The sequence below is a fragment of the Protomyctophum bolini genome, assembly GCF_963924005.1.
Source record: "Protomyctophum bolini genome assembly, chromosome: 11".
NCBI lineage: Eukaryota > Metazoa > Chordata > Actinopteri > Myctophiformes > Myctophidae > Protomyctophum > Protomyctophum bolini.
In genome coordinates, this window is record NC_137872.1 from 8,174,704 (window position 1) to 8,199,904 (window position 25,201).

The window sequence follows — 25,201 nt, forward strand, 5'->3', positions numbered from 1 at the left end:
GCGTGTGTGTGAACAGTAGCCAGTGGTATGGACGTTCCTGTGTGCGTGCGTGCGTGTGTTTGTGCGTGCGTGTGTGTGAACAGTAGCCAGTGGTATGGACGTTCCTGCGTGTGTGTGTGCGTGCGTGCGTGCGTGCGTGCGTGTGCGTGCGTGTGCGTGTGTGTGAACAGTAGCCAGTGGTAGCACGTTGTGCGTGTGTGTGCCATGGGCCATATGTGCATAAACTGACCATGAGTGGCCTAAGAATAGCTGGCATGACAAAAAGCAAAGCCAAACAACTTGCCAAATACTGTTCTGTTTCGTCTGTTATAGGCAGTTTGTCTGTGTGGAGAAGGAGGTGCCATGTGTATCCTTAAGTGAACATGAACTGTCAACCCCGTTATATTTGTTTCCTTTTAAAATTAATTGTAATTTGTGGATTCAAATAAAGAAATCGAAATGTGTGAACAGTAGACAGTGGTATGGTCGTTCCTGCGTGCGTGCGTGCGTGCGTGCGTGCGTGTGTGCGTGCGTGTGAACAGTAGCCAGTGGTATGGACGTTCCTGCGTGCGTGCATGCGTGTGTGTGTGTGTGTGTGTGTGTGTCCGTGCGAACAGTAGCCAGTGGTATGGACGTTCCTGCCAGACATTATTTATTGTTGTGATGCCAAGAAATGGTAGCCTTTGTGTGACGACAAACCTCTCCAATCCGATTTGGCCGGGGAAGCCGTCTCTCGCTCGCTGCCTCGCTCACCCCTCCTCCCATTCACTCCTGCTGTCTCTCTTCCTCTGTCAAGTTCTCTCTCCCCTTTTGTTCCCTCATTATTGCTCTCTCTCTCTTCCTCTCTCTATGTCTGTTTCTCTGTCTATACTGTGCTATGTCTCTCTCTCTCTCTCTCTCTCTCTCTCTCTCTCTCTCTCTCTCTTTCTCTCTCTCTCTCTCCCCTCTCTCTCATGTATCTATATGTTTCTCTGTCTATACTGTGCTATGTCTCTCTCTCTCTCTCTCTCTCTCTCTCTCTCTCTCTCTCTCTCTCTCTCTCTCTCTCTCTCTCTCTCTCTCTCTCTCTCTCTCTTCATCGCTCCCCCCCCCCACACCCACCCTTAAATTCCCTGCAGAGTTGAGACAAAAGAACCCAAAACAAAACCCAGTCTTTTGTTATGCTGATTTACACAGGACACGTTGGAAATCAAAGACAATCGTGTCAAACAATGCTCTTTAAATCAATAATGTGGTATCATTATGTCAAATGTGTAAAGATTGTTTTACCCCCCCCCCCCCCCCCCCTGCGTGCACCATTATTTTTTTAAGTGTGGTTTGTTTTCCGAATCACTTCCAGGGGATCGTGTGTCCTGAAAGGTCATAAGAACACCTATATCTGCCATATTGCTTCAAATGTAAGAAAAAGCATTCTGCCACATTAAAGCCCCATCGGCTTTAGCAGAGTTTGTAAGCGTGGCTGCTTTGGTCGGTTTGCAGACGCGATTATTGAAAATCAAAATGTCAGTCAAAACAAACTCTGACCTTAAACCCAGCCGATCAGCCTATATATCATTCAGGCTTGGAAAACAAATGTCATTCCGGACACCAGAAAAGACGGTATCGCTTTGCTGCACAGGTCTTAACGGCTCTCCCAAACACTTTCAATTCGTTCAAAGAGCGAGAAATTGATTCAGGGCCTATAGCTAAAATAGATGAAGCATGGCAGATTCGTCTTAAGTGCGAGAGTAGAGCAGGCTGTGGAGCTGATCGGTTGTGGAGCTGATCCTAGAGCAGCAAAAGTGAGGCCATGCAGCGCACGATCAATGGCTATTTTGACTTGCTTGACGCAAGTCATTTGGCCCCTAAAGAAAGGATAGGCCATTGATAAATCATGCTCTCCATCAATGGCCTATCTATGGCTTTTCTCCTACGCTGACAGAGTCCCTGCATCCTAGCTTTGTCTTATTTACAGTATATCGGGCCTGCGGGGATGCATTGGGGTGAGAACCCCCCCCCCCCCCCCTGAGTAACTCTGACCGGATGCAATTTAGGAGCCTCATGCCCAAGGGTACTCTAACGGGATATCTCCAGGGAGTTGAGAGTTTACCGTATAGCGCCAATCCCCCCCCAACCCCCCCCCCATCCCGCTCCTATACTACACGGTTTGAAAGGCTATACTTTAACCTTGAGGCGAGCTAGTGCTGCAGCCCTGCCCCCAGTCCATGCTGATGATGAAAAGGCCTCAAACGTTCACCCCCCATGACCACTTTATAGTGAGCCCAGCTGGACTCCAGCTGAGTGCTGACATCTTGGTTGTCTCGGCATCCATTCGTGGGATTCCAGGGCTATACGTTGAATAATATAAATATAGCTATATGAGAGAGAGAGAGAGAGAGAGAGAGAGAGAGATGAGAGAGAGAGAGAATCAATTTGTTAATGTCATTATTTATCAAAGTACCAAGTGAGTCAAAGTTAAATTCCGTCGTTGCGCATGCACACACGCTGCGCACACTCCAGGGGCTCTGTGTGGCAAGTGGTTTTCAGTGTGTTTTAGAAAGCCGCGCTGACACAATGAACCCAAAATGCATTATTCATCGCACATAGGAGGAGAAGCCTTCCACTACAGTCTCAATTTCATTACAGAGTCATCAGCTCTGACAAACACACAAGCCATCTAAGTGGCTTCATGCTCAAAGTCCAACAAGACAATCCAGACTGTGTAATACAGGCGCTGCTGGGAATTGCGTTTGGCCCGAGTGTTACTTGATGAAGCAAATACCTTTGAGTGTGGGGCAACGGTTCTGTTTGAATTTGTGAGGTGAGCCTGTGTGCCTGCATATATTTAAGTTAACGATGAAGGGCAATCTCTGATTCTTATCTGATTCTAACTCAGATTCTAACTCAGCAGTTGCTGCATGCGTGTGGAATTCTAGAACTAGTGCTTCCCAAACGGTTTGAGATCTAAACCCAAAAGTGAAATTCCCCCCCGGCGGGGTCGGACCCATGCTAGTGAAAGTATAGCTGCTCTACAAGCTCACAAGGGGTCACAATGTGACACCCTGTGAACTTGTAGATCCATTGTGGTGGTCCTTGACATGAAAAAGAAGCATTGCCCCCCTATAAAGCAGACCCCTGTTAGCCTGGCCCAGCCTGTGTGTTTTCTGGTCTAGGAGGGGCGTGTGCCAGCACGGTAAAAAAGCGGGAGATCAGGATCCATAGTTTTGGTTCACAGTAGACTGGGTCTAGAAGCAGACCCCCTCCTTAAAGGAACAGTAGACTGGGTCTAGAAGCAGACCCCATCCTTAAAGGAACAGTAGACTGGGTCTAGAAGCAGACCCCCTCCATAAAGGAACAGTAGACTGGGTCTAGAAGCAGACCCCCTCCTTAAAGGAACAGTAGACTGGGTCTAGAAGCAGACCCCCTTCCTTAAAGGAACAGTAGACTGGGTCTAGAAGCAGACCCCCTCCTTAAAGGAACAGTAGACTGGGTCTAGAAGCAGACCCCCTCCTTAAAGGAGCAGTAGACTGGGTCTAGAAGCAGACCCCCTCCTTAAAGGAACAGTAGACTGGGTCTAGAAGCAGACCCCCTCCTTAAAGGAACAGTAGACTGGGTCTAGAAGCAGACCCCCTCCTTAAAGGAACAGTAGACTGGGTCTAGAAGCAGACCCCCTCCTTAAAGGAGCAGTAGACTGGGTCTAGAAGCAGACCCCCTCCTTAAAGGAACAGTAGACTGGGTCTAGAAGCAGACCCCCTCCTTAAAGGAACAGTAGACTGGGTCTAGAAGCAGACCCCCTCCTTAAAGGAACAGTAGACTGGGTCTAGAAGCAGACCCCATCCTTAAAGGAACAGTAGACTGGGTCTAGAAGCAGACCCCCTCCTTAAAGGAACAGTAGACTGGGTCTAGAAGCAGACCCCCTCCTTAAAGGAACAGTAGACTGGGTCTAGAAGCAGACCCCCTCCTTAAAGGAACAGTAGACTGGATCTAGAAGCAGACCCCCTCCTTAAAGGAACAGTAGACTGGGTCTAGAAGCAGACCCCCTCCTTAAAGGAACAGTAGACTGGGTCTAGAAGCAGACCCCCTCCTTAAAGGAACAGTAGACTGGGTCTAGAAGCAGACCCCCTCCTTAAAGGAACAGTAGACTGGGTCTAGAAGCAGACCCCATCCTTAAAGGAACAGTAGACTGGGTCTAGAAGCAGACCCCCTCCTTAAAGGAACAGTAGACTGGGTCTAGAAGCAGACCCCCTCCTTAAAGGAACAGTAGACTGGGTCTAGAAGCAGACCCCATCCTTAAAGGAACAGTAGACTGGGTCTAGAAGCAGACCCCCTCCTTAAAGGAACAGTAGACTGGGTCTAGAAGCAGACCCCCTCCTTAAAGGAACAGTACACTGGGTCTAGAAGCAGACCCCCTCCTTAAAGGAACAGTAGACTGGGTCTAGAAGCAGACCCCCTCCTTAAAGGAACAGTAGACTGGGTCTAGAAGCAGACCCCCTCCTTAAAGGAACAGTAGACTGGGTCTAGAAGCAGACCCCATCCTTAAAGGAACAGTACACTGGGTCTAGAAGCAGACCCCCCTCCTTAAAGGAACAGTAGACTGGGTCTAGAAGCAGACCCCCTCCTTAAAGGAACAGTAGACTGGGTCTAGAAGCAGACCCCCTCCTTAAAGGAACAGTAGACTGGGTCTAGAAGCAGACCCCCTCCTTAAAGGAACAGTAGACTGGGTCTAGAAGCAGACCCCCTCCTTAAAGGAACAGTAGACTGGGTCTAGAAGCAGACACCCTCCTTAAAGGAACAGTAGACTGGGTCTAGAAGCAGACCCCCTCCTTAAAGGAGCAGTAGACTGGGTCTAGAAGCAGACCCCCTCCTTAAAGGAACAGTACACTGGGTCTTGGCACAGGGGCCATGCAGCACCCACGGTGTTACGTTAGACACATTATGGGAACATATGTTTCACGGCACTCTGCCTCGCTCACGCTCCACTGTACAGCACACCTGCTCATGGAGTCTCTCACGCCAGTGTGTGTGTGTGTGTGTGTGTGTGTGTGTGTGTGTGTGTGTGTGTGTGTGTGTGTGAGAGTGCACGTGTGTGTGTGTGTGTGTGTGTGTACAACATGGTGTACGTACAAAATAGGCCTTTAGCTATACTGGACACATCACTGCTTCACTGCTTGCTAGGTCACCCGCAGAGACGCACACGAGCACGCACACACACACACACACACACACACACACACACACACACACACGCGCGCCATGGACATAGAAGCAGAAACGCACATACGTCTTAAAATAAATTCCATATGCACAGATGTACGCACGCACGCACAACGCACGCGCACATGCACACAGTGTTCAATGCCATTTTAGCGCCCGAGTGCCAGATTGAGTGAGCCTCCAACTTCTCAGTGTCGTGGTGCTGATGATTTGTAGGGGTGTGTGTGTGTGTGTGTGTGTGTGTGTGTGCTGATGATGTCACCGTGCTCTTCTGCTCCGGTTGGCGCGGTAACCCTGTCCCCTCCAATCTTCCTCAGTTCGCCTCTGTCATGTCTCTGACCCTCTCTCTCTCTTTCTCTCTATCTCTCTCTCTCACACACCCACGCACGCACGCACGCACGCACGGACTTCCATTGACGAGACCTCTACCTTTACCCTAACCTGAACCTACATAGCTCTATAACGGCGCTGTTCCACTGAGCTCAACTGAACCAGACTCTACTCCCCGTTTTCTATTATGCAAAATGATCTGGTACTATTTGGGTATATATTTAGTTGAAAGGGCTCTATGATAGGTCAGCTATAGTATTGCCCTCTATACAGAAAAGTCATCATCTATACCTGCCACACCTCCTTTTGGAGCTTCGTGAGCTTGTAGATCTATTATTTTCCGTGAATGTTGCCCCTCCCCCCCCACCACCGCCACACAAAAAAAACATTCAGTTGAAAAACTGAAGGGCTGGTCATTTATTTGTTGCCAGGAACATTGTTCGTTATTCTACGGACACTTATACGTCAACCCTATTTCCGTAGATTTACAAGAATAATTACATTTTAGACACTTAAGTGCCGTAATAACACTTCATTCACACCATATTGATTGACTGATTTTTATCTTTTACAGTAGGTTTCATATGATTAACCCTTAACTTTTTCGCTGCTATCTACGTTTATAGGCGTTCCTTATAGCTGTGCGTACATGCTGCCACCTGGCGGCACAGAAACGGTTAAAACAGCCTCTTGAGCAATGAGAAGCGAACAAAAATGGCCACACTTCCTGATCTCTGTCTACCCCTGAAAAGCCCATTTGGTTCTCACAAAGGTAGCAGCATGCACGCACGCACACACACACACACACACACACACACACACGCACACACGTCTCTGATGAGCACAGGGATGCTTGTCAACCCCCCCGCTGCCTGTCCAAGGCCTGCGGTGTATATCTGATAAGGCCCAGGAGAGGCAGCTCCATGGCGTTAACGCTCTATTTATAGTGCCTCGCTGGTCTTACACATTAGTCTGCCTTCCTCAGCCTTTATGTAATTTACCTCACACTTTACCTCTGGGACGTACGTGTGTGTGTGTGTGTGTGTGTGTGTGTGTGTGTGTGTGTGTGTGTGTGTGTGTGTGTGTGTGTGTGTGTGTGTGTGTGTGTGTGTGTGTGTGTGTGTGTGTGTGTGTGTGTGTGTGTGTGTGTGTGTGTGTGTGTGTGTGTGTGTGCATGCTGGCGAACGCTAGTCTACACACACTGTGTTTGGTTTCTCAACAGTAATCATGTAGAAGTGCACAATTTCTTGTCAAGCAAATTAATTTGCTTTTCCACGTTGTCCGTTTTGTGCGTGCTTCTATACATCGTTGCTGCCTGTCGGTACATTAACCGTACATTAACTGCCCCACTTCATCTTCACACAAAGGCATCAAAAGTAGACGATCTGCAGGATTTGAGCTTGTATAGATCTGCTACTGTAGCTATTCTTTTATTTGAATCCTGAAAAGTAACAGTTTTGGACCTACAGTATTTTTTGTTGAGGGGCGCAAGCCCCTCCTATATTCAGCTATGCTATAGTGTATACTTTTGTGCTAACAAAAAACATTAAATGCCGTTGACAATGAATGGAGAATTCTGATCAAATGGACATGTCTGATCAAATGGCTGTATGTACGATGATAAGGTCACCCCTCACTTCACACGGGTGTGTTGTTGTAAATCTTGAACCACATTCTCTAACATTGATCATTTCGTTTGACCGCAGTTTGTTGACCAAAGTCCCCCAGGCATCTATACCAGCCCCCTCCCCCCCCCAATCATTGAGGTGAATGAAAATAACGGCATTATGATGAGCTTGTAGGTTTTTCTTTTTTTTTTTTTTTTAATTTTGTTGAATATTCACTTATTATGCCATGCCTGGAGGCGTGTCACATGCAGGGACTCTAGGGTTTAGGTGGTTAAAAGATTGATCTGTTATCGCGTTAGCCGATATTGATATACTGTACTGTATACAGTCCCCCAGCATCAACGTGTTAGACATCCATTTTGAAGCTGTCGAAAAAGCCACGGTTATTATATTTACATTCACCCTGCAGGAACACAGCCGATGTGTAGCCCAGCTTGACGAGGACATTAAAATGATATAAAATGCTCATTTGGAAAAGAATAAACGTAATGTGAATGCGCACGCACACGTGTGACACTGCCACATACAGTAAGTGTGTGAAATAATGTAGCCTATATTTCCTGTCCTTAAGTATTGAAAGAGGGAATATATTGGGAATATATTGTTTAAAGCCATAGTGTAAGTGTTTTTTTTTTTGGTTCTTTTTTTGGTTCTTCGTTAAAAGGTTAAGTCACTATATTCAGTTTGTTCAGAAGTCTCCCTGTCTCTCCAGCTATTTAGAGTAGCTAAATTAGCTTAATTAAGTAGCTTAATTTGTACAGCGTTCCAGTTCCAATTGTGTCTGCTCATTTCTTTGTGTCATCACTTACAATTCCACTTGTTTAATCTGTATCCTGACTGCGTTAATTGGTATGCCGGTGTCAGTTTCTGAAAATGTTTAAAGTACAACTTTAGTTTTTTTCAACCATGTTTTAGGTTGTTATTATAGAAAGTCAAAGATGAGTATTCATTCTTATCATTTTCTGCTTTTTTTTCTCTTCTTTCGTTTTAGTGATTTTAGCTGCTTTTGACAGGGGGGCAGGGGCATTCGAACAAGTGGCTAAATATGTAGTTGTCAAAGTTGTCCTTTAATAAAATGCTGGAGTGACATGCATGGAGACTCCTGTTACTGCAACAAACACTATATAGCAATGAGTACTATCACAGGTTTTTAAAACTTATTTTAAGAAAATCACTTACTCACTTGGTTGAATATTTAACCCTGAAATGTAGTGTAGTAGTGTATACAGAGATTATATTGTGTGTTGTGTAGTTAAACATGGTCATCCATTTTCTGTTGACAAGGTGTGATCACAGGGGGCGCTGTGGGGGAAACAAGCATGTGAGCAATAGTTCCAGGAAGCAAGGAAAAAGGAGCCCACTCAGTCTGTTTGCCTAACGTTCTTTGGTGAACTTCCTGAAAGAATGTATGTGGAATACAAGGTGAGGCCATATGAGAGGGCTCCCCTAAGATGTTTTTGCTGTCAGGAATATGGCCATGCTGCGGCATGGAGAGGTGTTAGGAAGTGTGGACAGTGGGAGATGTGGTGAGGTGAGCTGAACAAACAATTCAGAGCCTTTGAACAAAGGAACCGGCTATGACTCCTGACATGAAGGTTGTGGGTGAGGAGGATATATCCTTTTCCGGTGAGCAATACATTGCCTTTTTTCTTTCATAACTATGGGGACTACTTGATTTGAGAAAAGAGGAAAAAAAATGCTTGGTGGATTACTTTTTTCAGGTATCCTATAAAGTAAATAATACCAAAACAGTTTTTTGGTATTATTTACTTTATAGGATACCTGTCTCTTTTAAAGGATTGCAGTGAAGTGAACATTCTCATCTATATTTTGAAAAGATATTGATTGTCCAGTTGTAGTATAGTTGTGTTTGACCAAAATAAGTAGTTTTTGCTCTGCAGCACAGTTAATTTCCAGTAAAAAAAAAAGATTTACTGTTGCAGGTACGGGACCTTTATTTTGGTAAATGGTGCATTTCTATAGCGCCTTTATGCCAGGCATCCTTACAGAGATTGTGTATTACATTCACACACACATTCAGAGGAACAGTACAGTACAAGGCACCAACCTGCTGATTGGGAGCAATTAGGGGTTCAGAGTCTTGCTCAAGGACTTGGGTTTACTTCGAACTAACTTGAACCTTGCGGCTCCCGTCCGGCCGCTCTACCCACTATAACTCATACAGTCATATAATTTTATGGAAGTGTAAATGGTGGAAGATTTAAGCTGAAATGAATGGCACTATTCCAGCCAAACCTCCTACTCATGAAGTGCGTATTAAGGCCTATAACAGAGGCTATCGGCAGCCCAGGCCGCTAAATGCTCTAAACATTGCCTGCTCTTCAAGGACGGCACAGCCTGCTGTACTCCTGCGTAATCCATCCTCTCCGTCGTGATCATAAAATATACACTTGTTAGTATTCTTCTCTTTTCGCTCGCTTTCACTTCCGCCCTCCCACGCCGTCTTAACTCCTCTATTCAAGGCCTATCTCTCCCACCCCTCTGTGTCTCTCTCTCTCTCTCTCTCTCTGTGAGACTACTCTTTGCAAGAGTTATGTGATTAATAATATCCACATGAAATATGAAATGTAAGTGAATAAGGAGCAGAAGGGAGACGGATGCAGTGCGTGCGTGTGTGTGTGTGTGTGTGTGTGTGCGTGCATGCGCGTGTGAGTGTGTGTGTGTGTGTGTGTGGCAGTGGCCATATAAGGAGGAGGCGATGCTTCCTGCACCCATGCTCTGTATCCTGAAGCACTTGTTGAGGTTTCCAAGATAGCGCATAGTTTGTGTTCAAGAATTTCTTGTTAAATGTGTGTGTGTGAAGGGTGAACTGCTATAGTTAACCGTTGTTTTTTCCTCTCTCTCTCCCCCTCTCTGTCTCTTCTTTCTTTCCTTCTTTCCTTCTTTCTTTCTTTCCTTCTTTCCTTCTATCTTTCTTAGGGGATGAAGTGTTTCTCCAGGATGTCCCTCATCAGTAGCAGAGTGAGGAGCAGGAGGAGCAGCGGAGGAGCCAACGCCATCGGCGCGCTCCTCCTCCCCCCCGCCGCCACCGCCGCCTTCCTCGTAGCCGCCGCGGCGGTCGCCCTGCTGTGCGGACCCCCCGCGGCCGAGGCGGCGGGCCCCCCCCAGCCCAAGCAGCAGCAGCAGCAGCGGGGGGGCTCGGAGAAGGTGCCCGTGCTCAACATCGCCGTCATCCTGGGGCGCACGCGCTACATCTCCGACCGCGACATCCGCGCGCTCTGGAGCAAGGAGGACCCCATGGACGTCAACGTGGTGACGCTGCTGGTCAACGAGACGGACCCCAAGAGCATCATCACGCACATGTGTGACCTGATGTCGGGCACCAAGATCCACGGCGTGGTGTTCGGAGACGGCACCGACCAGGAGGCCATCGCGCAGATTTTGGATTTTATTTCCTCGCAGACGCTCATCCCCATCCTGGGTATCCACGGAGGCTCCTCCATGATCATGGCCGACAAGGTATGACCGATTATTATTATTATTATCCACGGAGGCTCCTCCATGATCATGGCCGACAAGGTATGAGGGGTTGGGTTGGGTTGGATTGGATTGGATTGGATTGGATTGGATTGGATTGGATTGGATTGGATTGGATTGGATTGGACGGAGTGAGTGGGTCGATGGGTGGATGTGTAGTGATTGATGGTGGACGGATGGGTGGATGGATGGATGTAAGGATGGGTGGATGGGTGGATTGGTGGATGGGTGGGTGGATGTAAGGATGGGTGGATGGGTGGATTGGTGGATGGGTGGGTGGATGGATGGATGGATGTAAGGATGGGTGGATGGGTGGATTGGTGGATGGGTGGGTGGATGGATGGATGGATGTAAGGATGGGTGGATGGGTGGATTGGTGGATGGGTGGGTGGATGGATGGATGGATGTAAGGATGGGTGGATGGGTGGATTGGTGGATGGGTGGGTGGATGGATGGATGGATGTAAGGATGGGTGGACGGGTGGATTGGTGGATTGGTGGATGGGTGGATGGATGGATGGATGGATGTAAGGATGGGTGGATGGGTGGATTGGTGGATGGGTGGGTGGATGGATGGATGGATGTAAGGATGGGTGGATGGGTGGATTGGTGGATGGGTGGGTGGATGGATGGATGGATGTAAGGATGGGTGGATGGGTGGATTGGTGGATTGGTGGATGGGTGGATGGATGGATGGGTGGATTCATGGGTTGGTGGATTGGTGGATGGGTGGATGGATGGCTGGCTGGCTGGATGGGTGGGTGGGTGGATGGATGATTGCTGATGGAGGAGGGATGGCCACAGCTTGGGTTTACTTTGTCTATACTGCATGTCCAACACACACATTTGAAATGTTTATTTATGTCCACATAATGAGAAGTACATGCAGGAATACCTTGTACAAAGGACATAAACACTGCCAGTGCAGTTTGACAGTGGGAGAGCAGCCAGTTACAACGTGCATGGACGGCAAAGCATCGTTACACACATGTCGGACACAGGGCAGCAGACATAAATCATGTTAAGGGAAACAACGCCTCCTCCAAATTGAGCGGCTTCCTATAATGGCTGAAACTGCAGAGCAATACCTCGCTAACTGCTTGGCTCTCCTTTTGGAAAGGCCAGCCATTTGTAAGCCCCTCACAAGCACACACACACACACACACACACACACACACACACACACACACACACACACACACACACACACACACGGTTTAGCAGTATATAGCTTCCATGCGGGAGAATATTGTGTGTTCCTGTTAGGTGGTGTATTGTGATGTTTCTACAGTGAGGCTGGTGTTCCTCCATGGAGTATTTTCTGTGTGTGTGTGTGTGTGTGTGTGTGTGTGTGTGTGTGTGTGTGTGTGTGTGTGTGTGTGTGTGTGTGTGTGTGTGTGTGTGTGTGTGTGTGTGTGTGTGTGTGTGTGTGTGTGTGTGTGTGTGTGTGTGTGTGTGTGTGTGTGTGTGTGTGTGTGTGTGTGTGTGTGTGTGTGTGTGTGTGTGTGTGTGTGCATATCTGTATGGGCGTGCATGTTTGTACCACACTAGTGTGTGTTTCCGGTGCATTTGAGTTTCGAGGCTAAATCTCTGTGGGCGGTTGTTTGGTTGGTTGGTTGGTTGGTTGGTTGGTTGTAGCGGAGGACTTTTCTCTTCAAGCCTCTTTCACGTCAACCTCTGGAGAATCATATCCGTCCGGCCGCTTCCATAATAAAAATAAAAAAACAGAGGGAAAAATGGGAAAAAAGATAAGGAAGCAAAAACCCTGTGTTAACTTGTAACGCTTTGCCAGACTGCCGGCACACAGCCTTACGCGGGTCCATTTGTGCACTTCTTCTCAGAGTTCAACATGACGTCGCTGTCGCGTCACTTTTTGGGATAAAAAAATATCAAAAGTATAGATCGACCAAGCTCGAAAGGCGTCTCGTTCGCCGCCTTTTGAGCTTGTGGATCTGCTATACTTTTGATGCTTGATGTGTTTTTTTTAATTTTCTTTGCAGTGCTAGTCCCGTCTCCCCCGAAGCAGCTCTCCATGTGGTTGTGCTTGTTAATGAGATAAGTGTGGCTGCATCTCCATGTGTTAGCATCCCTCGTACATCTGCCCTGCCTTTGTTCAATAATGTATCTCTCTCTGCCCGCATTGAGGAGAATGCATTATTGATTAACCCATTCTGAACGGGAACCCATTTTGGTGTTTAGCATCACGTTATGCTTTAGCTATTGAAAAATAGCAGATCTACAAGCTCATAGCGCGCCACCGAGTGGCGCGCTACGAGCTTGTAGCTCTGCTATTTATTTTAAATCGAAGAACGACTGACATTTTTTAGAATCTGATCTCGGGTCAGAATGGGTTCATCAGACCAGTGTGTGTCCAGTGAAAGCCTCGTATGAATCTGATCTCAGGTCAGAATGGGTTAAGGCATGAAACGTCTTCCTTTCTCGGCATCGCAAGCTTGATCCCAGCCCGAAGGAGGCCTTTGAAACGGCGGGGCACTCGGTAAGAGGATGAAATGACGATATATACAAGTATCTGTCTTTATTTATTTTTTCCCCCCTCCGCGTTCATTTATCCACTTGTATAACTCGGAGGGAGTTACCAAATCATGTAATTCTGAGAGCAAATGCTTAGCGTTTACAGGTCCATTTGGTTGCATAACGCTCATATAGCGGCAGGGCCGGTGCCACAAGGGAGAGACGCCCACTCAACCGGACCGCCTTTCCCCCCCCCTTTAGTCAAGATGGATGTGAAAAAATATCATAAAAAAATATACAAACTCCCTTGTGTTTTCCAGTGATATTGCAATAGCACAGTGTCTGTAGCGAGGGGTTTATGCTGGGCAAGGACAGTCTGTGCAAATACATACAGTAAGCTACCGTTGGTTTGCTGAGCAGAGGTCCTTTTATACCGTTGATTATTAGGGTGCTGCATCACATGGTCACAGGTTCAAAACAGGTGAAGACTGGAGGGAAAAATAATTCTGAAAATTAAAGAAATTAAGAAACACCTTATATTTTTAAAACAATGTAATACGGCCTCATCAAAGTTGGTATTGTGACTTTGTATTGTCAATGACTTGCATGAGAAGGGGAGAGGTGGTGGAGTTAGCTGCTCTATAGCAGACAGCTTGAGTGTCCAATGAAGTCGAGAGGTTTTGTCTGAAACGCTTTTAGTACTATAGTTTTCTATAAATAACAATTAACCAACACACAGACGTAAAAGGGTGTTCAATAGCATTGATTTATGAAAAATAATAATACAAATACATTTAAAAACTCAAAAATAGAGTTATGGTTTCCTCCCGACAGCGGCGATAATTATTCAGAAACTGAGAAGATCTGCTGCAATGTGTGTGTGCGCACTCTTTTTACATTTAGTAGGCTGCATAAATATATACATGTATTTTTAAACTGCCAGTTAATTTAACAAAAACCTTCTGGTACTTTTTAATTAATAAGGCATGCAGGGCCCGTACGGGATACATGGATATAGAGTTTCGGCGTCAAGCCTTCCTCAGCTTGTATCAGAAATAGAAAGCGGTTCAGTGTTCGGCTCTTTGAGATCTGCTAGACCGGTTCTTGTGAAACAGTGCCCTCTACTTACCCCAGTATTTTCAATGTTTGTTTTAAAAACACCATTGACAACGAAGGGAGAATCTACGTCATATTGTCCCTCATTACGTCATATTGTCTCTTTATTGTTATAATGGCATTTAATGTTTGTGTTGGCACCGTTTGTTTTACATCACCATAACATCACCTAATCAACATGAGTTAGACTTTAATATATTAGCGCCCCTCACTTCACACGGGTGTGATTTTTTTTATATTACATCCTGATTGGGCAATTATTGGCTTTCAAAGTTTGCAGGAGGGCTCCGTTTCGCACAACATGGCTCAAATCATGAACGCAGCATCCTGAAACCTGCCCTATTATAGTGCCACCAAGGCACTCTTTCTCTCTGTCAGTCAGTCAGTCAGTCAATCACTACGCGTGTGTGTGTGTGTGTGTGTGTGTGTGTGTGTGTGTGTGTGTGTGTGTGTGTGTGTGTGTGTGTGTGTGTGTGCGCGCGTGTGTGCGCGACTTTGTCTCTGTCTGTCTCTCTCTCTCTCCCTCTCGGTCTGCCTCCCCTGTCTCTTCTGGTCTATAATTGTGTGGGTGTATAGCTGTCAGACTGTAGCTTGTTGATTGTCTTCTTCGTGTAATTCTCACGCCAAATGGCTTATTGACATGAAGCCTCCCTGAGCAATCCAGCAGGCCATTACTGGCCCGCTCACTGCATGCGTGTCTCGTTCGGTCATGAGCACACGGTCCACTCTCTCCCCCCCCCCCCACCTTACTCCATTTAGACCCGAGGACGGGTCTGTGTCACCTTATATGGCGTTTAACCCACTTTCACCATTACTTTAAACTTTAGCAGTCGAAAAATAGAAGATCGGTGTCGCACTATACATCAGCTATTTTTGAAAAATCGCGACAATGTGGCACAAATCATCGAATATGTATTCGTTCACGGCGGTTGTTTTGCTTCTGGGGGGGACAACATATTTTCAGATGGGGGTCGGTGGCCGATGGTGGGTCCTTGACATGGAAAAACTTACTGGGTTAAATTGTACTCTGTTCTGCTCTGTTCTGTTCCGGGAGAACGTCTATCTGATCCATGGCATGGCTTTAGTGAGTGACCGCACTGCTACACAGTCAGATCTCCTAGTTGTATAACACCCTCAGTAGCAGATGTATACAAGCTCGCTTTGCTATTTTTAAATAGCCAATGCAAACATCAGAAATGACGCTTTCCACTTTTGCCCAGCTCTGTGTGCACCCCATAGCAATGATTTGATTGGCTAAGCACCCCATAGCAATGATTTGATTAGCTAAGCACCCCTACAGCGATGATTTGATTGGCTGAGCAATGCACGCATTGAGGATAAAAAGTGAGGACAGAAAAGCTAGGACGCCAAATGTGATTGACCCGGAATGAGATGATGTATGATGATAAGAGCGCCCCTCACTTCACACGGGTGTGATTTTTTTAAAAACCTATATTACATATATGATTTTTATACCACATTTTATGTAACACACGTTTCAATAACAGTGATTATGCAAATGGCATTGATTAAGGATTCCATATTGATTATGTGTGCAGTGCACGTTCATTGTATGCTATCTGAAAGCCAGCATGAAGACCAAATGTTAATTTGCAGCCGTGGGAGATATTCTCTGAGCCGTGGGAGATATTCTCTGATTGGTTGATGAGCAACCCCCCTGGGAATGAAACTAAATGACGGTCAAAATGGAACGCGTGCCGTGCACACACACACACACACACACACACACACACACACACACACACGTACACAACACACAATATATGTATGTGCCCACGCAACACACGTGCACCCACGCATACACACACGCACACACACACACACAGCAGCCAACAAACCAATGTCTTGTGCAGTGTATTGGTCTGTAAGCAGTGTTGTCTGATCATTCCTATTGTGTAGTGTATTTGTGCGTGCACATGCGGTTGTGTTGCACACACACACACACACACACACACACACACACACACACACACCGTCGCACAGCGTTAACACCATGCCTAGCCAAGAACTAGAGGCTCCATGCAGAGATGGACCCACGTATTTGTACCAGCCGTTCCACGTTTTCATCATGCCAGCTTTGGCCAGCCTCAGAACTCTTCTGTGGGAGCAGTTTGGGCGTCCTTCCATTCATCTATTTTTTTGGCAGGGCTTTTAGTTGATGAATTCTGTTTGTTCTGCAGCAGAACTAATATTTAAAAGTTTCTGTTTCTGTGCTCCGCCCACACCATAACATTCCTAAACGGGTTGGGGAAATATAAAATAAAAAATAAAATACGCAATATGCTCAAAAGAAAACACACCTAAAGTATAGGCCAATGTGTGTTTATGTAATGTTAAACTCATTTATGTGACGCCTTTAATTGCAAATAATAAAACTGACGTTCGTGAGGCAAAGGTACATGACACGTGTTTAGCTTTCTGCATCCTCAGAACGTTTCGGGCTGCGACCCCAAACGTTACCTACGTTACCTATTGCCTATACCTATTTTGGGAGCATCAATTGGTGTGCGGATTTTTCTTCATTATGCCTTTATTTTGATCCAGCACCCAGCCTAGAGGTTTAGATGCGCGTGTCATTTTTGACTGTTTGTTCAGCCTCTGCTACTATACTAGCTTTCTGCATGATCCATAATATGGAATATTTCATTTCCAAATCAAACGGCATATCTCTGCTTTTTTACTTTTTTTATTCTTTGATATTATCATATCTGGCACTCATCCATGTTCCAGCCTTAGAAGCAGACGTTTCTGGGTTTCATTGCAGGGCATGCACCGCCAACTCGGCGTGTGAGTAACACAGAGTACTGGGAGCCCATGGTAGGCGTAACACTCATCCATCTCCTTGCACTTTGTAAGTGGGATAGACAGACTCGTTACTCAGCTCTTTTCCCACAATAAGCCACTTTGACCTAGCCTGGCTCCGGCCCTGAATCACTACCATAAAGTAAAATCCTGGCGATTCAGATATGGTGACTCTGCCTACGGCGGCGCCAGTCTCCATCGAAAATCCGATCGCAGCAGCTTGACCGCGTCAAACAGCACACATGGCTTCCCCCACTGCGGTAACTCGCAACCGTATCAATCTGGCTATTAAATCCACCTATGATAAATAGTTTCTTTACAGAAACGGCAGGTTTTATAAACCTCATCATCCGACATATTTTTCCGCTTTTGTTTACATGCTATAGCCCTCGTTGGCCGTGTTTGTTTGGTTAGCAACCGGGTTAGCCATATAGCCACATGATTGACAACAATGTCATCTGCTTATACCTACTATTCTAAATGGTATAGGTATGAAGTGGTTTTGAGAACTACTGACATATAAACATATATATTTTGTGGCGCCACAAAAAGTCCTGCTTGGGGCGCCAGATTGCTCAGGACCGGCCCTATGCCTCTAGCACTCATCCAGCGCATCATAAACCTATTGTACTACTATCTCCCTTGCTTCATAAGCATCATCTCTACTTGGCCAAGTGTGATTGATTCCCTGTTTTGCATAGAGCGATAGATGCTTGGTTTTTGCTGCACGTCGTGGGGAAATGACCCGGGTTCAAATCCTGTGCGGCAGCTGAGACATTATAAGGGGCTCTCACATTTCAGTTCGAATCAATCACACAGCAGTGTTTGTGGGGAAAGCAAATATGTATTTGTTACAAGAACAAACAACGCAGTTCTGTCTGTTTATAGTCTGGCTCTCTCTCTCTCTCTCTCTCTCTCAGCAGGGTGTGTTGGAGGTTGGAAACACGTGGATAGTGGAACTAATTTAATTTCAGTCGGTCAGGCAACATTGTGGGTATTGTGGTGCGTAGGTGCAGGATTTATGCATGTGCGTGTGTGCGTGCGCGCAAGAGACAGCTTGTAAAGAATCTTACTGAGAAGAACTTGCATTACATTTACACACACAAACACACACACACACACACACACACACACACACACACACACACTGACTGACACTTAATGGTCTCACTGCATAACTAAAAACAGTGTCTTTCATGTCTATTTTGTGCTATCTACCACCAGCTGTATAAGCAGGTGTCTCTAACAAGCTGGGATGTAAACAACTACAGTACAATTGTGTGTGTGTGTGTGTGTGTGTGTGTGTGTGTGTGTGTGTGTGTGTGTGTGTGTGTGTGTGTGTGTGTGTGTGTGTGTGTGTGTGTGTGTGTGTGTGTGTGTGTGTGTGTGTGTGTGTGTGTGTGTGTGTGTGTGTGTGTGTGTGTGTGTGTGTGTGTGTGTGTGTGTGGCATGAGTGAGCTTTTACATGTTGAGTTGATTGTTATTTTCATCCAGTATAGTGTCGTCATTACAAGGACAACCAAACACGAGCACGTTAATCCTCTCGTTAGTTTGTCTTTCTGTTGTGTTTTGTCGCGGCATGCCCGACTAATATGTGTCTGTGCGTCTGTCTTTCCAAGGGACAGTTTTTATTTGAGGATTATTTCACCAGTAAAAACACATTGAGACAGAGTCTCTTTTTCAAGTGGGAACTGCATGGCCAAGAGGCAGAAAGAAGCTATACATCGTACCATTACAGAACAGACGACAATACGTCCATGATACCACCATATACAGTACCTTCAAAGTGAGAGAGAAAATACACACGTACAATACAGCAATAATAAATAGAGTCCTATACCATGGCTACTTACACATCCGCACATGTGCAGGTGTTTGACTGTACATTGATTGACCATTTTATGACCAAAAAAATGTCCTTCAGGGAATCTTTAGACTCGTCCCTAACCGCTGCATTTATCCACCTGTTGTTGTTGTTGTTTCCTTCCCTTGCCCATTAACCCAAGTGTCTCGGCGGAAGATTTAATCTCTCGTCTGCTCCGCTTCCGTTTGGCACTCGTCAGAGCGACCATATAAGCTGATAAAAACACAGCCCACAATAAATGTATCCTACGCTTGTCGTCAGACAGCCGGATTGCGTCGTGCAGAGAACATGGATATCGGCCCCTCGGGGGGAGGCACATTTTGGCGTTGCGGTGTTAAGCCTGGATATTACGGATGACACGTGCACGGCGTTGCCCGCGATGGGAATTCATTTCATCCCACGATCTCTCTCTCTCTCTCTCTCGGTATGTGCGACTCTTAACCCATTCTGACCTGAGATCAGATTCATAACGAGGTTTCCACTGGACACACACTGGTCTGATTAACCCATTCTGACCTGAGATCAGATTCTAAAAAATGTCAGTCGCACTTCGATTTTTCAAAAATAGCAGACCTACAAGCTCGTAGCGCGCCACTCGGTGGCGCGCTATGAGCTTGTAGATCTGCTATTTTTCACTAGCTAAAGCATAACATTATGCTAACACCAAAATGGGTTCCCGTTCAGAATGGGTTAAAGAAACTAAAACTAAAAACAAAGCAACAACCAATTATTTAACTTTATTGTGTCCTGTCTCCTCCGAGACACTTTCCTTCTACTTCCAAAGTACTGCATACACGATGAGGAGATATTGCTCGGCCTGAATGAGAGAGTAGATTCCCCATCTAAATATTAATTCAAAGTACTATATGCTCGGCGCACTGAATTATTACTGCATACTGTAAGTGGCTACTCGAGTCATAAACAAGTGTCAATGTGGGTTATGGTGGGGCGAGAAGACAGACAGACAGACAGACAGACAGACAGCTGTACTATACTGTATATTGTGTCCATTGACTTCCACTATATTGCAACAGACACAGAATGGATGGCAGAGAGCTCGTCTCGTCTCGATATAGGCACAAAATGGCCGACTGCCTGCAGGTCGTCTTTTTCAACTGCCAATCAAGCTCATGTGAAAGTGAGGCTAAATACTAAATAGCGCCAAGTGTCTTTCTTGGAGATTAGTAGAGGGAGCACTCCGCGTATGTGTCGCGCACACACACACACACACACACACACACACACACACACACCAGCTCACCTTCCGTCTTTACTACCTTTATATCTTAATCCTTCTCTCTCTTTTACCATGGCCATATATGGCTGTCACTCACACCCTAGCGCTCCACTTGTTTTTCCTCCATGCTTTGTGGCTGCATAAAAATAAACATGTTTAGGACACAATGAACACTTCCCTGAATCCCTGGGGGTTTTGATGTGTGTTTTTAGATCATGACGCCATCTCCATGACCAATTCTGTCGTGAAAATGTGGTCTCACTTCCTTCCTGGAAGGGCAGTGCACAAGGGCATTATGGGCATTGTAGGAATTCAGCAAACACTAACTATAGTCAAACACACAGACTTCATTATTTTTCTGGCCATAGGGTGCACATTTCAAATTGTGCTACTGTTATCTACTACAAATACTATTAACATTGACTGACTGCAGTTTCTTCCAACGGTGAAATGGCCCTTTGAGTCACACAAAATTCAGCTCAGATTGGCTAGGAGAGTCTCTCTCTCTCTCTCTGTCTCTCTCTCTCTGTCTCTCTCTCTCTCTCTCTCTCTCTCTCTCTCTCTCTCTCTCTCTGTCTCATTACGTCAGTGTATCAGGGCAGGACTATTAAGTGCATTTGCAGGGAGACGTAGAAGTATTTGGGAGGAGTAATCAGCAATAAGGGGTGAGTTAAGGCCAGGGAGAGGGCTTGATTTCCCTGGGCGCGCGCACACACACACACACACACACACACACACACACACACACACACACACACACACACACACACACACACACACACACACACACACACAGCTGCGTACGTGACTTGCATTCCACAATACACATGGGAATGTCAAAAGCCCTTTTCTCTCGAAAAACACAAATGTCAGTTGACAGTTGAACCCCTGTAAGGTAGCCAGCCAGCCTGCTAATAATCAGCTAGATATTCATGTAATGGTGCCTGCTATTTGTTATACAAACTGCAATTGTAGTCCCAATTGAAAATGGACGTTTGTTTGCTTTTCAAATCACGGCAGTCCCAAGTGCCCATAACGTTGGTCTGTTAAGTGGTAAATGGTGCATTTATATAGCGCCGCTTTACATAGATTGTGCATTACATTCACCCATTCACAGTCACACACACATTCATCAGCCGATTCGACCGTTATCTCTGGCTTTGTTCGAGGCTTACAGATCTTTAAATAAATACTTTTTGAAACGTCTATGGGAAAAATGCATGGGATTTTTTTCTTCCCGGGACTGCGACACTCTATTAGGTTAAATCCTGTCCACTCTCTATAGCTATTGGCATGTGCATTAACTAAATCCGTGCCAATGTCGAGATTTCTCGTGCTTGGGGCCTATGGCAAAAATGCCGGGCTTGAGATGTTATGGGAACTGAAATAGAGGGACGTCCAGCTTTAGCAGCTGTAGTTTTATTTATTATTCATTATTAACCTATACAATTAAGTAGAGGAAGGTGTAGTACGTAGGCCTACTTAAACATTGATTTGGCTCATGCCATTAGTTTCTCTTTCACAAATAAATTATATAGCCCTAGGGCAGCCGCATGGCCCGTAATTCTGCTATTGGCTTCAGCATTTTTGGTGTTGCACGCTGCCTGGGGGAAAAGATCCAGCATCCACCACTGTAGCCCGCATGAATAATGATTCAAGAGACAAACAAAGTTATCATTTGTCACAATTGATGTACAACAATCGTCTCCACGACTTTTAATTTGGTTGTACAAGAGCACATTTAAAATGGCGAGGCACAGGACCAGAAGAAAAAGGAAGCCAGGAGCTATTTAGAATGTTCAGTATTATAAAGGGTCATATTGTTTTAAAAGCTCTGGAGAACATCCAGAGGACAGGAGGAGGAGGGAGGCGTTCTTTTTCTGTTGACAGTTTCTAAAAGAGTAGGTTGAGATACAAGGTTGAAGAGTTGGAAACAAGTATACTGGGGCCCAAGCGGACGGGCACCGTGCCAGGATTTCAATTTGGGACGAGCCTCGGGATTAGAAATCTTTGATTCGATGAGATGTGAAAAGCAGGCATGTCTTATAGAGTTTTTATTTTATTTTAAACTTGGCATTAAAGAGCTTGATTAAAGAGTGTTTATAGCATTGGGTCACCATGGTTGGCCAGGGAGCTTTGACGGCATTCCACAGACACTACGCTTGACGCGCATTTACACTTCAAAGCACTTAACCCATTTAGAACTATAAGGTCGATTCTACAAAATGTCTTCTAAATCCTGACAGCTTTCTGAAAAACCCATGTTTCTATATCAGTGGTTTTCAAACTATTTCATGTCAAGGACCCCATATTGACCACCAACCCCCATCTGAAAATATGTTGTTCCAGGGACCCCCCAGAAGCAAAGATTTGACTTAAAATGTTCGCTCTGAAAGAATATTATATTATTACATTTTCATGATTTTTCAAAAATAGCAGATCTATGAGCTTGTAGATAAGCTTTAGCTCATCCGCTAAATCATAATATGGGATCTATTGTTAACTCACAAAGAAATGAAACTTTATCAGAAATATTGACAAAGGTGGAATAAAAATGATTGGGGCAAAAAAGATTGGGACAGGGATCTGAATGTGGCACTCGCACTGTGAGAGGTGTAACAGAGACATTAATTAAAGTATTAAAGTCCACATGCAATATAGCTTGATTAGGATTATTGAAAATGTGTGTTCTATAAAGTCACATTTGTGAGGTGTGTGTGTATAGACTTAAAGGCATACACGTATTGGGCCCTATTTTCGTCAGTGCTAAACCCCTTATCCCTAAACTTCTTTGCCTTTTTTTTTTTTTTTTTTTTACTATTTTTAAAGACATATTCAAATTGTTCAACTAGCTTAAGTATACTGTACTTACGTACAATTTTGAGTAATTTGTACTTTTTACTTTAGTAATTACTAATTAGTATTTCCCATTTCCGGGAACATTTAATTCTACTCCACTACATTTCAGAGGAAAATATTGTACTTATACTCCACTACAAGTTTGTAGATTCTGATCATTATTACAAAACATACATTAACCCATTCTGACCTGAGATCAGATTCATACGAGGTTTCCACTGGACACACACTGGTCTGATTAACCCATTCTGACCTGAGATCAGATTCTAAAAAATGTCAGTTGTTTCTTCGATTTTTCAAAAATGGCAGACCTACCAGCTCATAGCGCGCCACTCGGTGGCGCGCTATGAGCTTGTAGATCTGCTATTTTTCAATAGCTAAAGCATAACATGATGCCAACACCGAAATGGGTTCCCGGCCAGAATGGGTTAATCACTTCAGCCGGGCTGAAGTGATTAATGTATGTTTTGTAATAATTATCAGAATCTACATATATGTATATATAGGGCTGAATCAGACCTATATACATTTCGGCCATGTGAAAATAGCCGATCTCCACGACCTGGTACCTCCATAGAACATGTCTAATTGACCTGGTACCTCCATAGAACATGTCTAATTGACCTGGTACCTCCATAGAACATGACCTGGTACCTCCATAGAACATGACCTGGTACCTCCATAGAACATAGTCTAATTTTGTATACAAAACAATGAAAAGCAGACAAAACATAATGGATGAACCAAGCATGATCTGAAATGTAACATAAAATGGCAGTATATGGCATATGCATAACCTACTTTATGTAGTAGCGCAAGCACGCACTCACGCACGCACGCACGCACGGATAATAAATGAAGAAGGGCATTACAATGCACTTCCATGTCCCTGTGCTAGTTTTTCCTCAAGGTGTCTCTCTCTCTCTGTCCTCTTTTTAAGTGTCTTTGTGGTGCAGTGGTATATGTCTATGTCTGTACATTTTAGAAGATCGTGGTCCGTTCTGCAGAGACACGCACACACAAACACACACACACACACACACACACACACACACTCCCCTTCCTTCCAAACTTACAGTAGCCTACATTAGAGGAGAGACAGAGAGAGAGAGAGAGAGGTTCATCTGAGGTTTTCAGGAAGACAGTCAGACAGTGGTGGAAGGTAAACTTAAGTACATTCACTTATGTACTGTACTTAAGTACAATTTTGAGGTATTTGTACTTGAGTATTCCCAATTTCCAATATTTGTACGTCTACTCCACTACACCTCGGATCCAAATATTGTACTTTTAACTCCACTACATTTATTTGCTAAAGTTTTCAAACGTTAGTTACTATGATAATGTTTACTTTGTAGATTTGGGTTATTATAACAAAACAATAAACATACATTAAACACTTCAGCCCTATACATTTTGGCCATTTGAAAATAGCAGCTCACAATGAGTCACATCGCGACGATTTGGAAACTTTAAATGGGACATTCTGCACAACGAGTACTTTTAACTTTTGGTACTTTAAGTAGGCCTACATTTTGAAGCCAGTACTTTTCTAGGCCTACTATTGACTTGAGTATTGATACTTTTACCTAAGTATAAAGTGTGAGTACTTTTTCCACCACTGTGTGTTCCCTATAATTCAGGGGCGCCTGGCCATGTTTATTTTATTTTAGTGTCCCCCTCCCCCCCCCCCCCCCCGATTGAGTCTGGTCTCGCCAACGCCCACAAAAAGGACCCCCCATGTAATTTGCTGCAGGCTCCACCGATCGCTTTGTATTCAGACGCTCAGACTGTAAATAACATGTAAATTTACATGTTGATTTGATCTTGAACAGCCGTCCCTTTCTGGATTTATTTCCTGCTCCTGCTCCACACGCGCACACACACACACACACACACACACACACACACACACACACACGTTCACATGTTTGAAGATTCCGGAGAGTGATTCCTCTCTGTATCGATTCCAAACCGTGTCTAAAATGAGTTGGCAACAGTTGCACCAGACCTGCTCTCTCTCTCTCTCTCTCTCTCTCTCTCTCTCTCTCTCTCTCTGTGTCTCTCTCTCTCTGTGTACGCACACACATGCACACATCAGAAAGCCATTTCACGGCTCCTCGTATATAGTCTATAGGGCTGTTTCAATGCACAGCCTGTCAGCCTTCCACTGTTTGGTTTGAGAAATATCTGCCTGTTTATA

The 25,201-nt window shown here is 45.1% G+C and overlaps 1 protein-coding gene across 1 annotated transcript in view; it reads left to right on the forward strand.

Annotated features, from left to right (window-relative positions):
- Positions 1 to 10,073: 10,073 nt before the first annotated feature.
- grin2aa (glutamate receptor, ionotropic, N-methyl D-aspartate 2A, a) overlaps positions 10,074 to 25,201 on the forward strand; it is a gene marked incomplete at its 5' end in the record, with an annotated part of 213,140 nt that continues 198,012 nt past the window's right edge. The window contains 1 exon segment of the mRNA XM_080775827.1: positions 10,074 to 10,610. Coding sequence (XP_080631953.1) covers positions 10,074 to 10,610 — 537 coding nt within the window.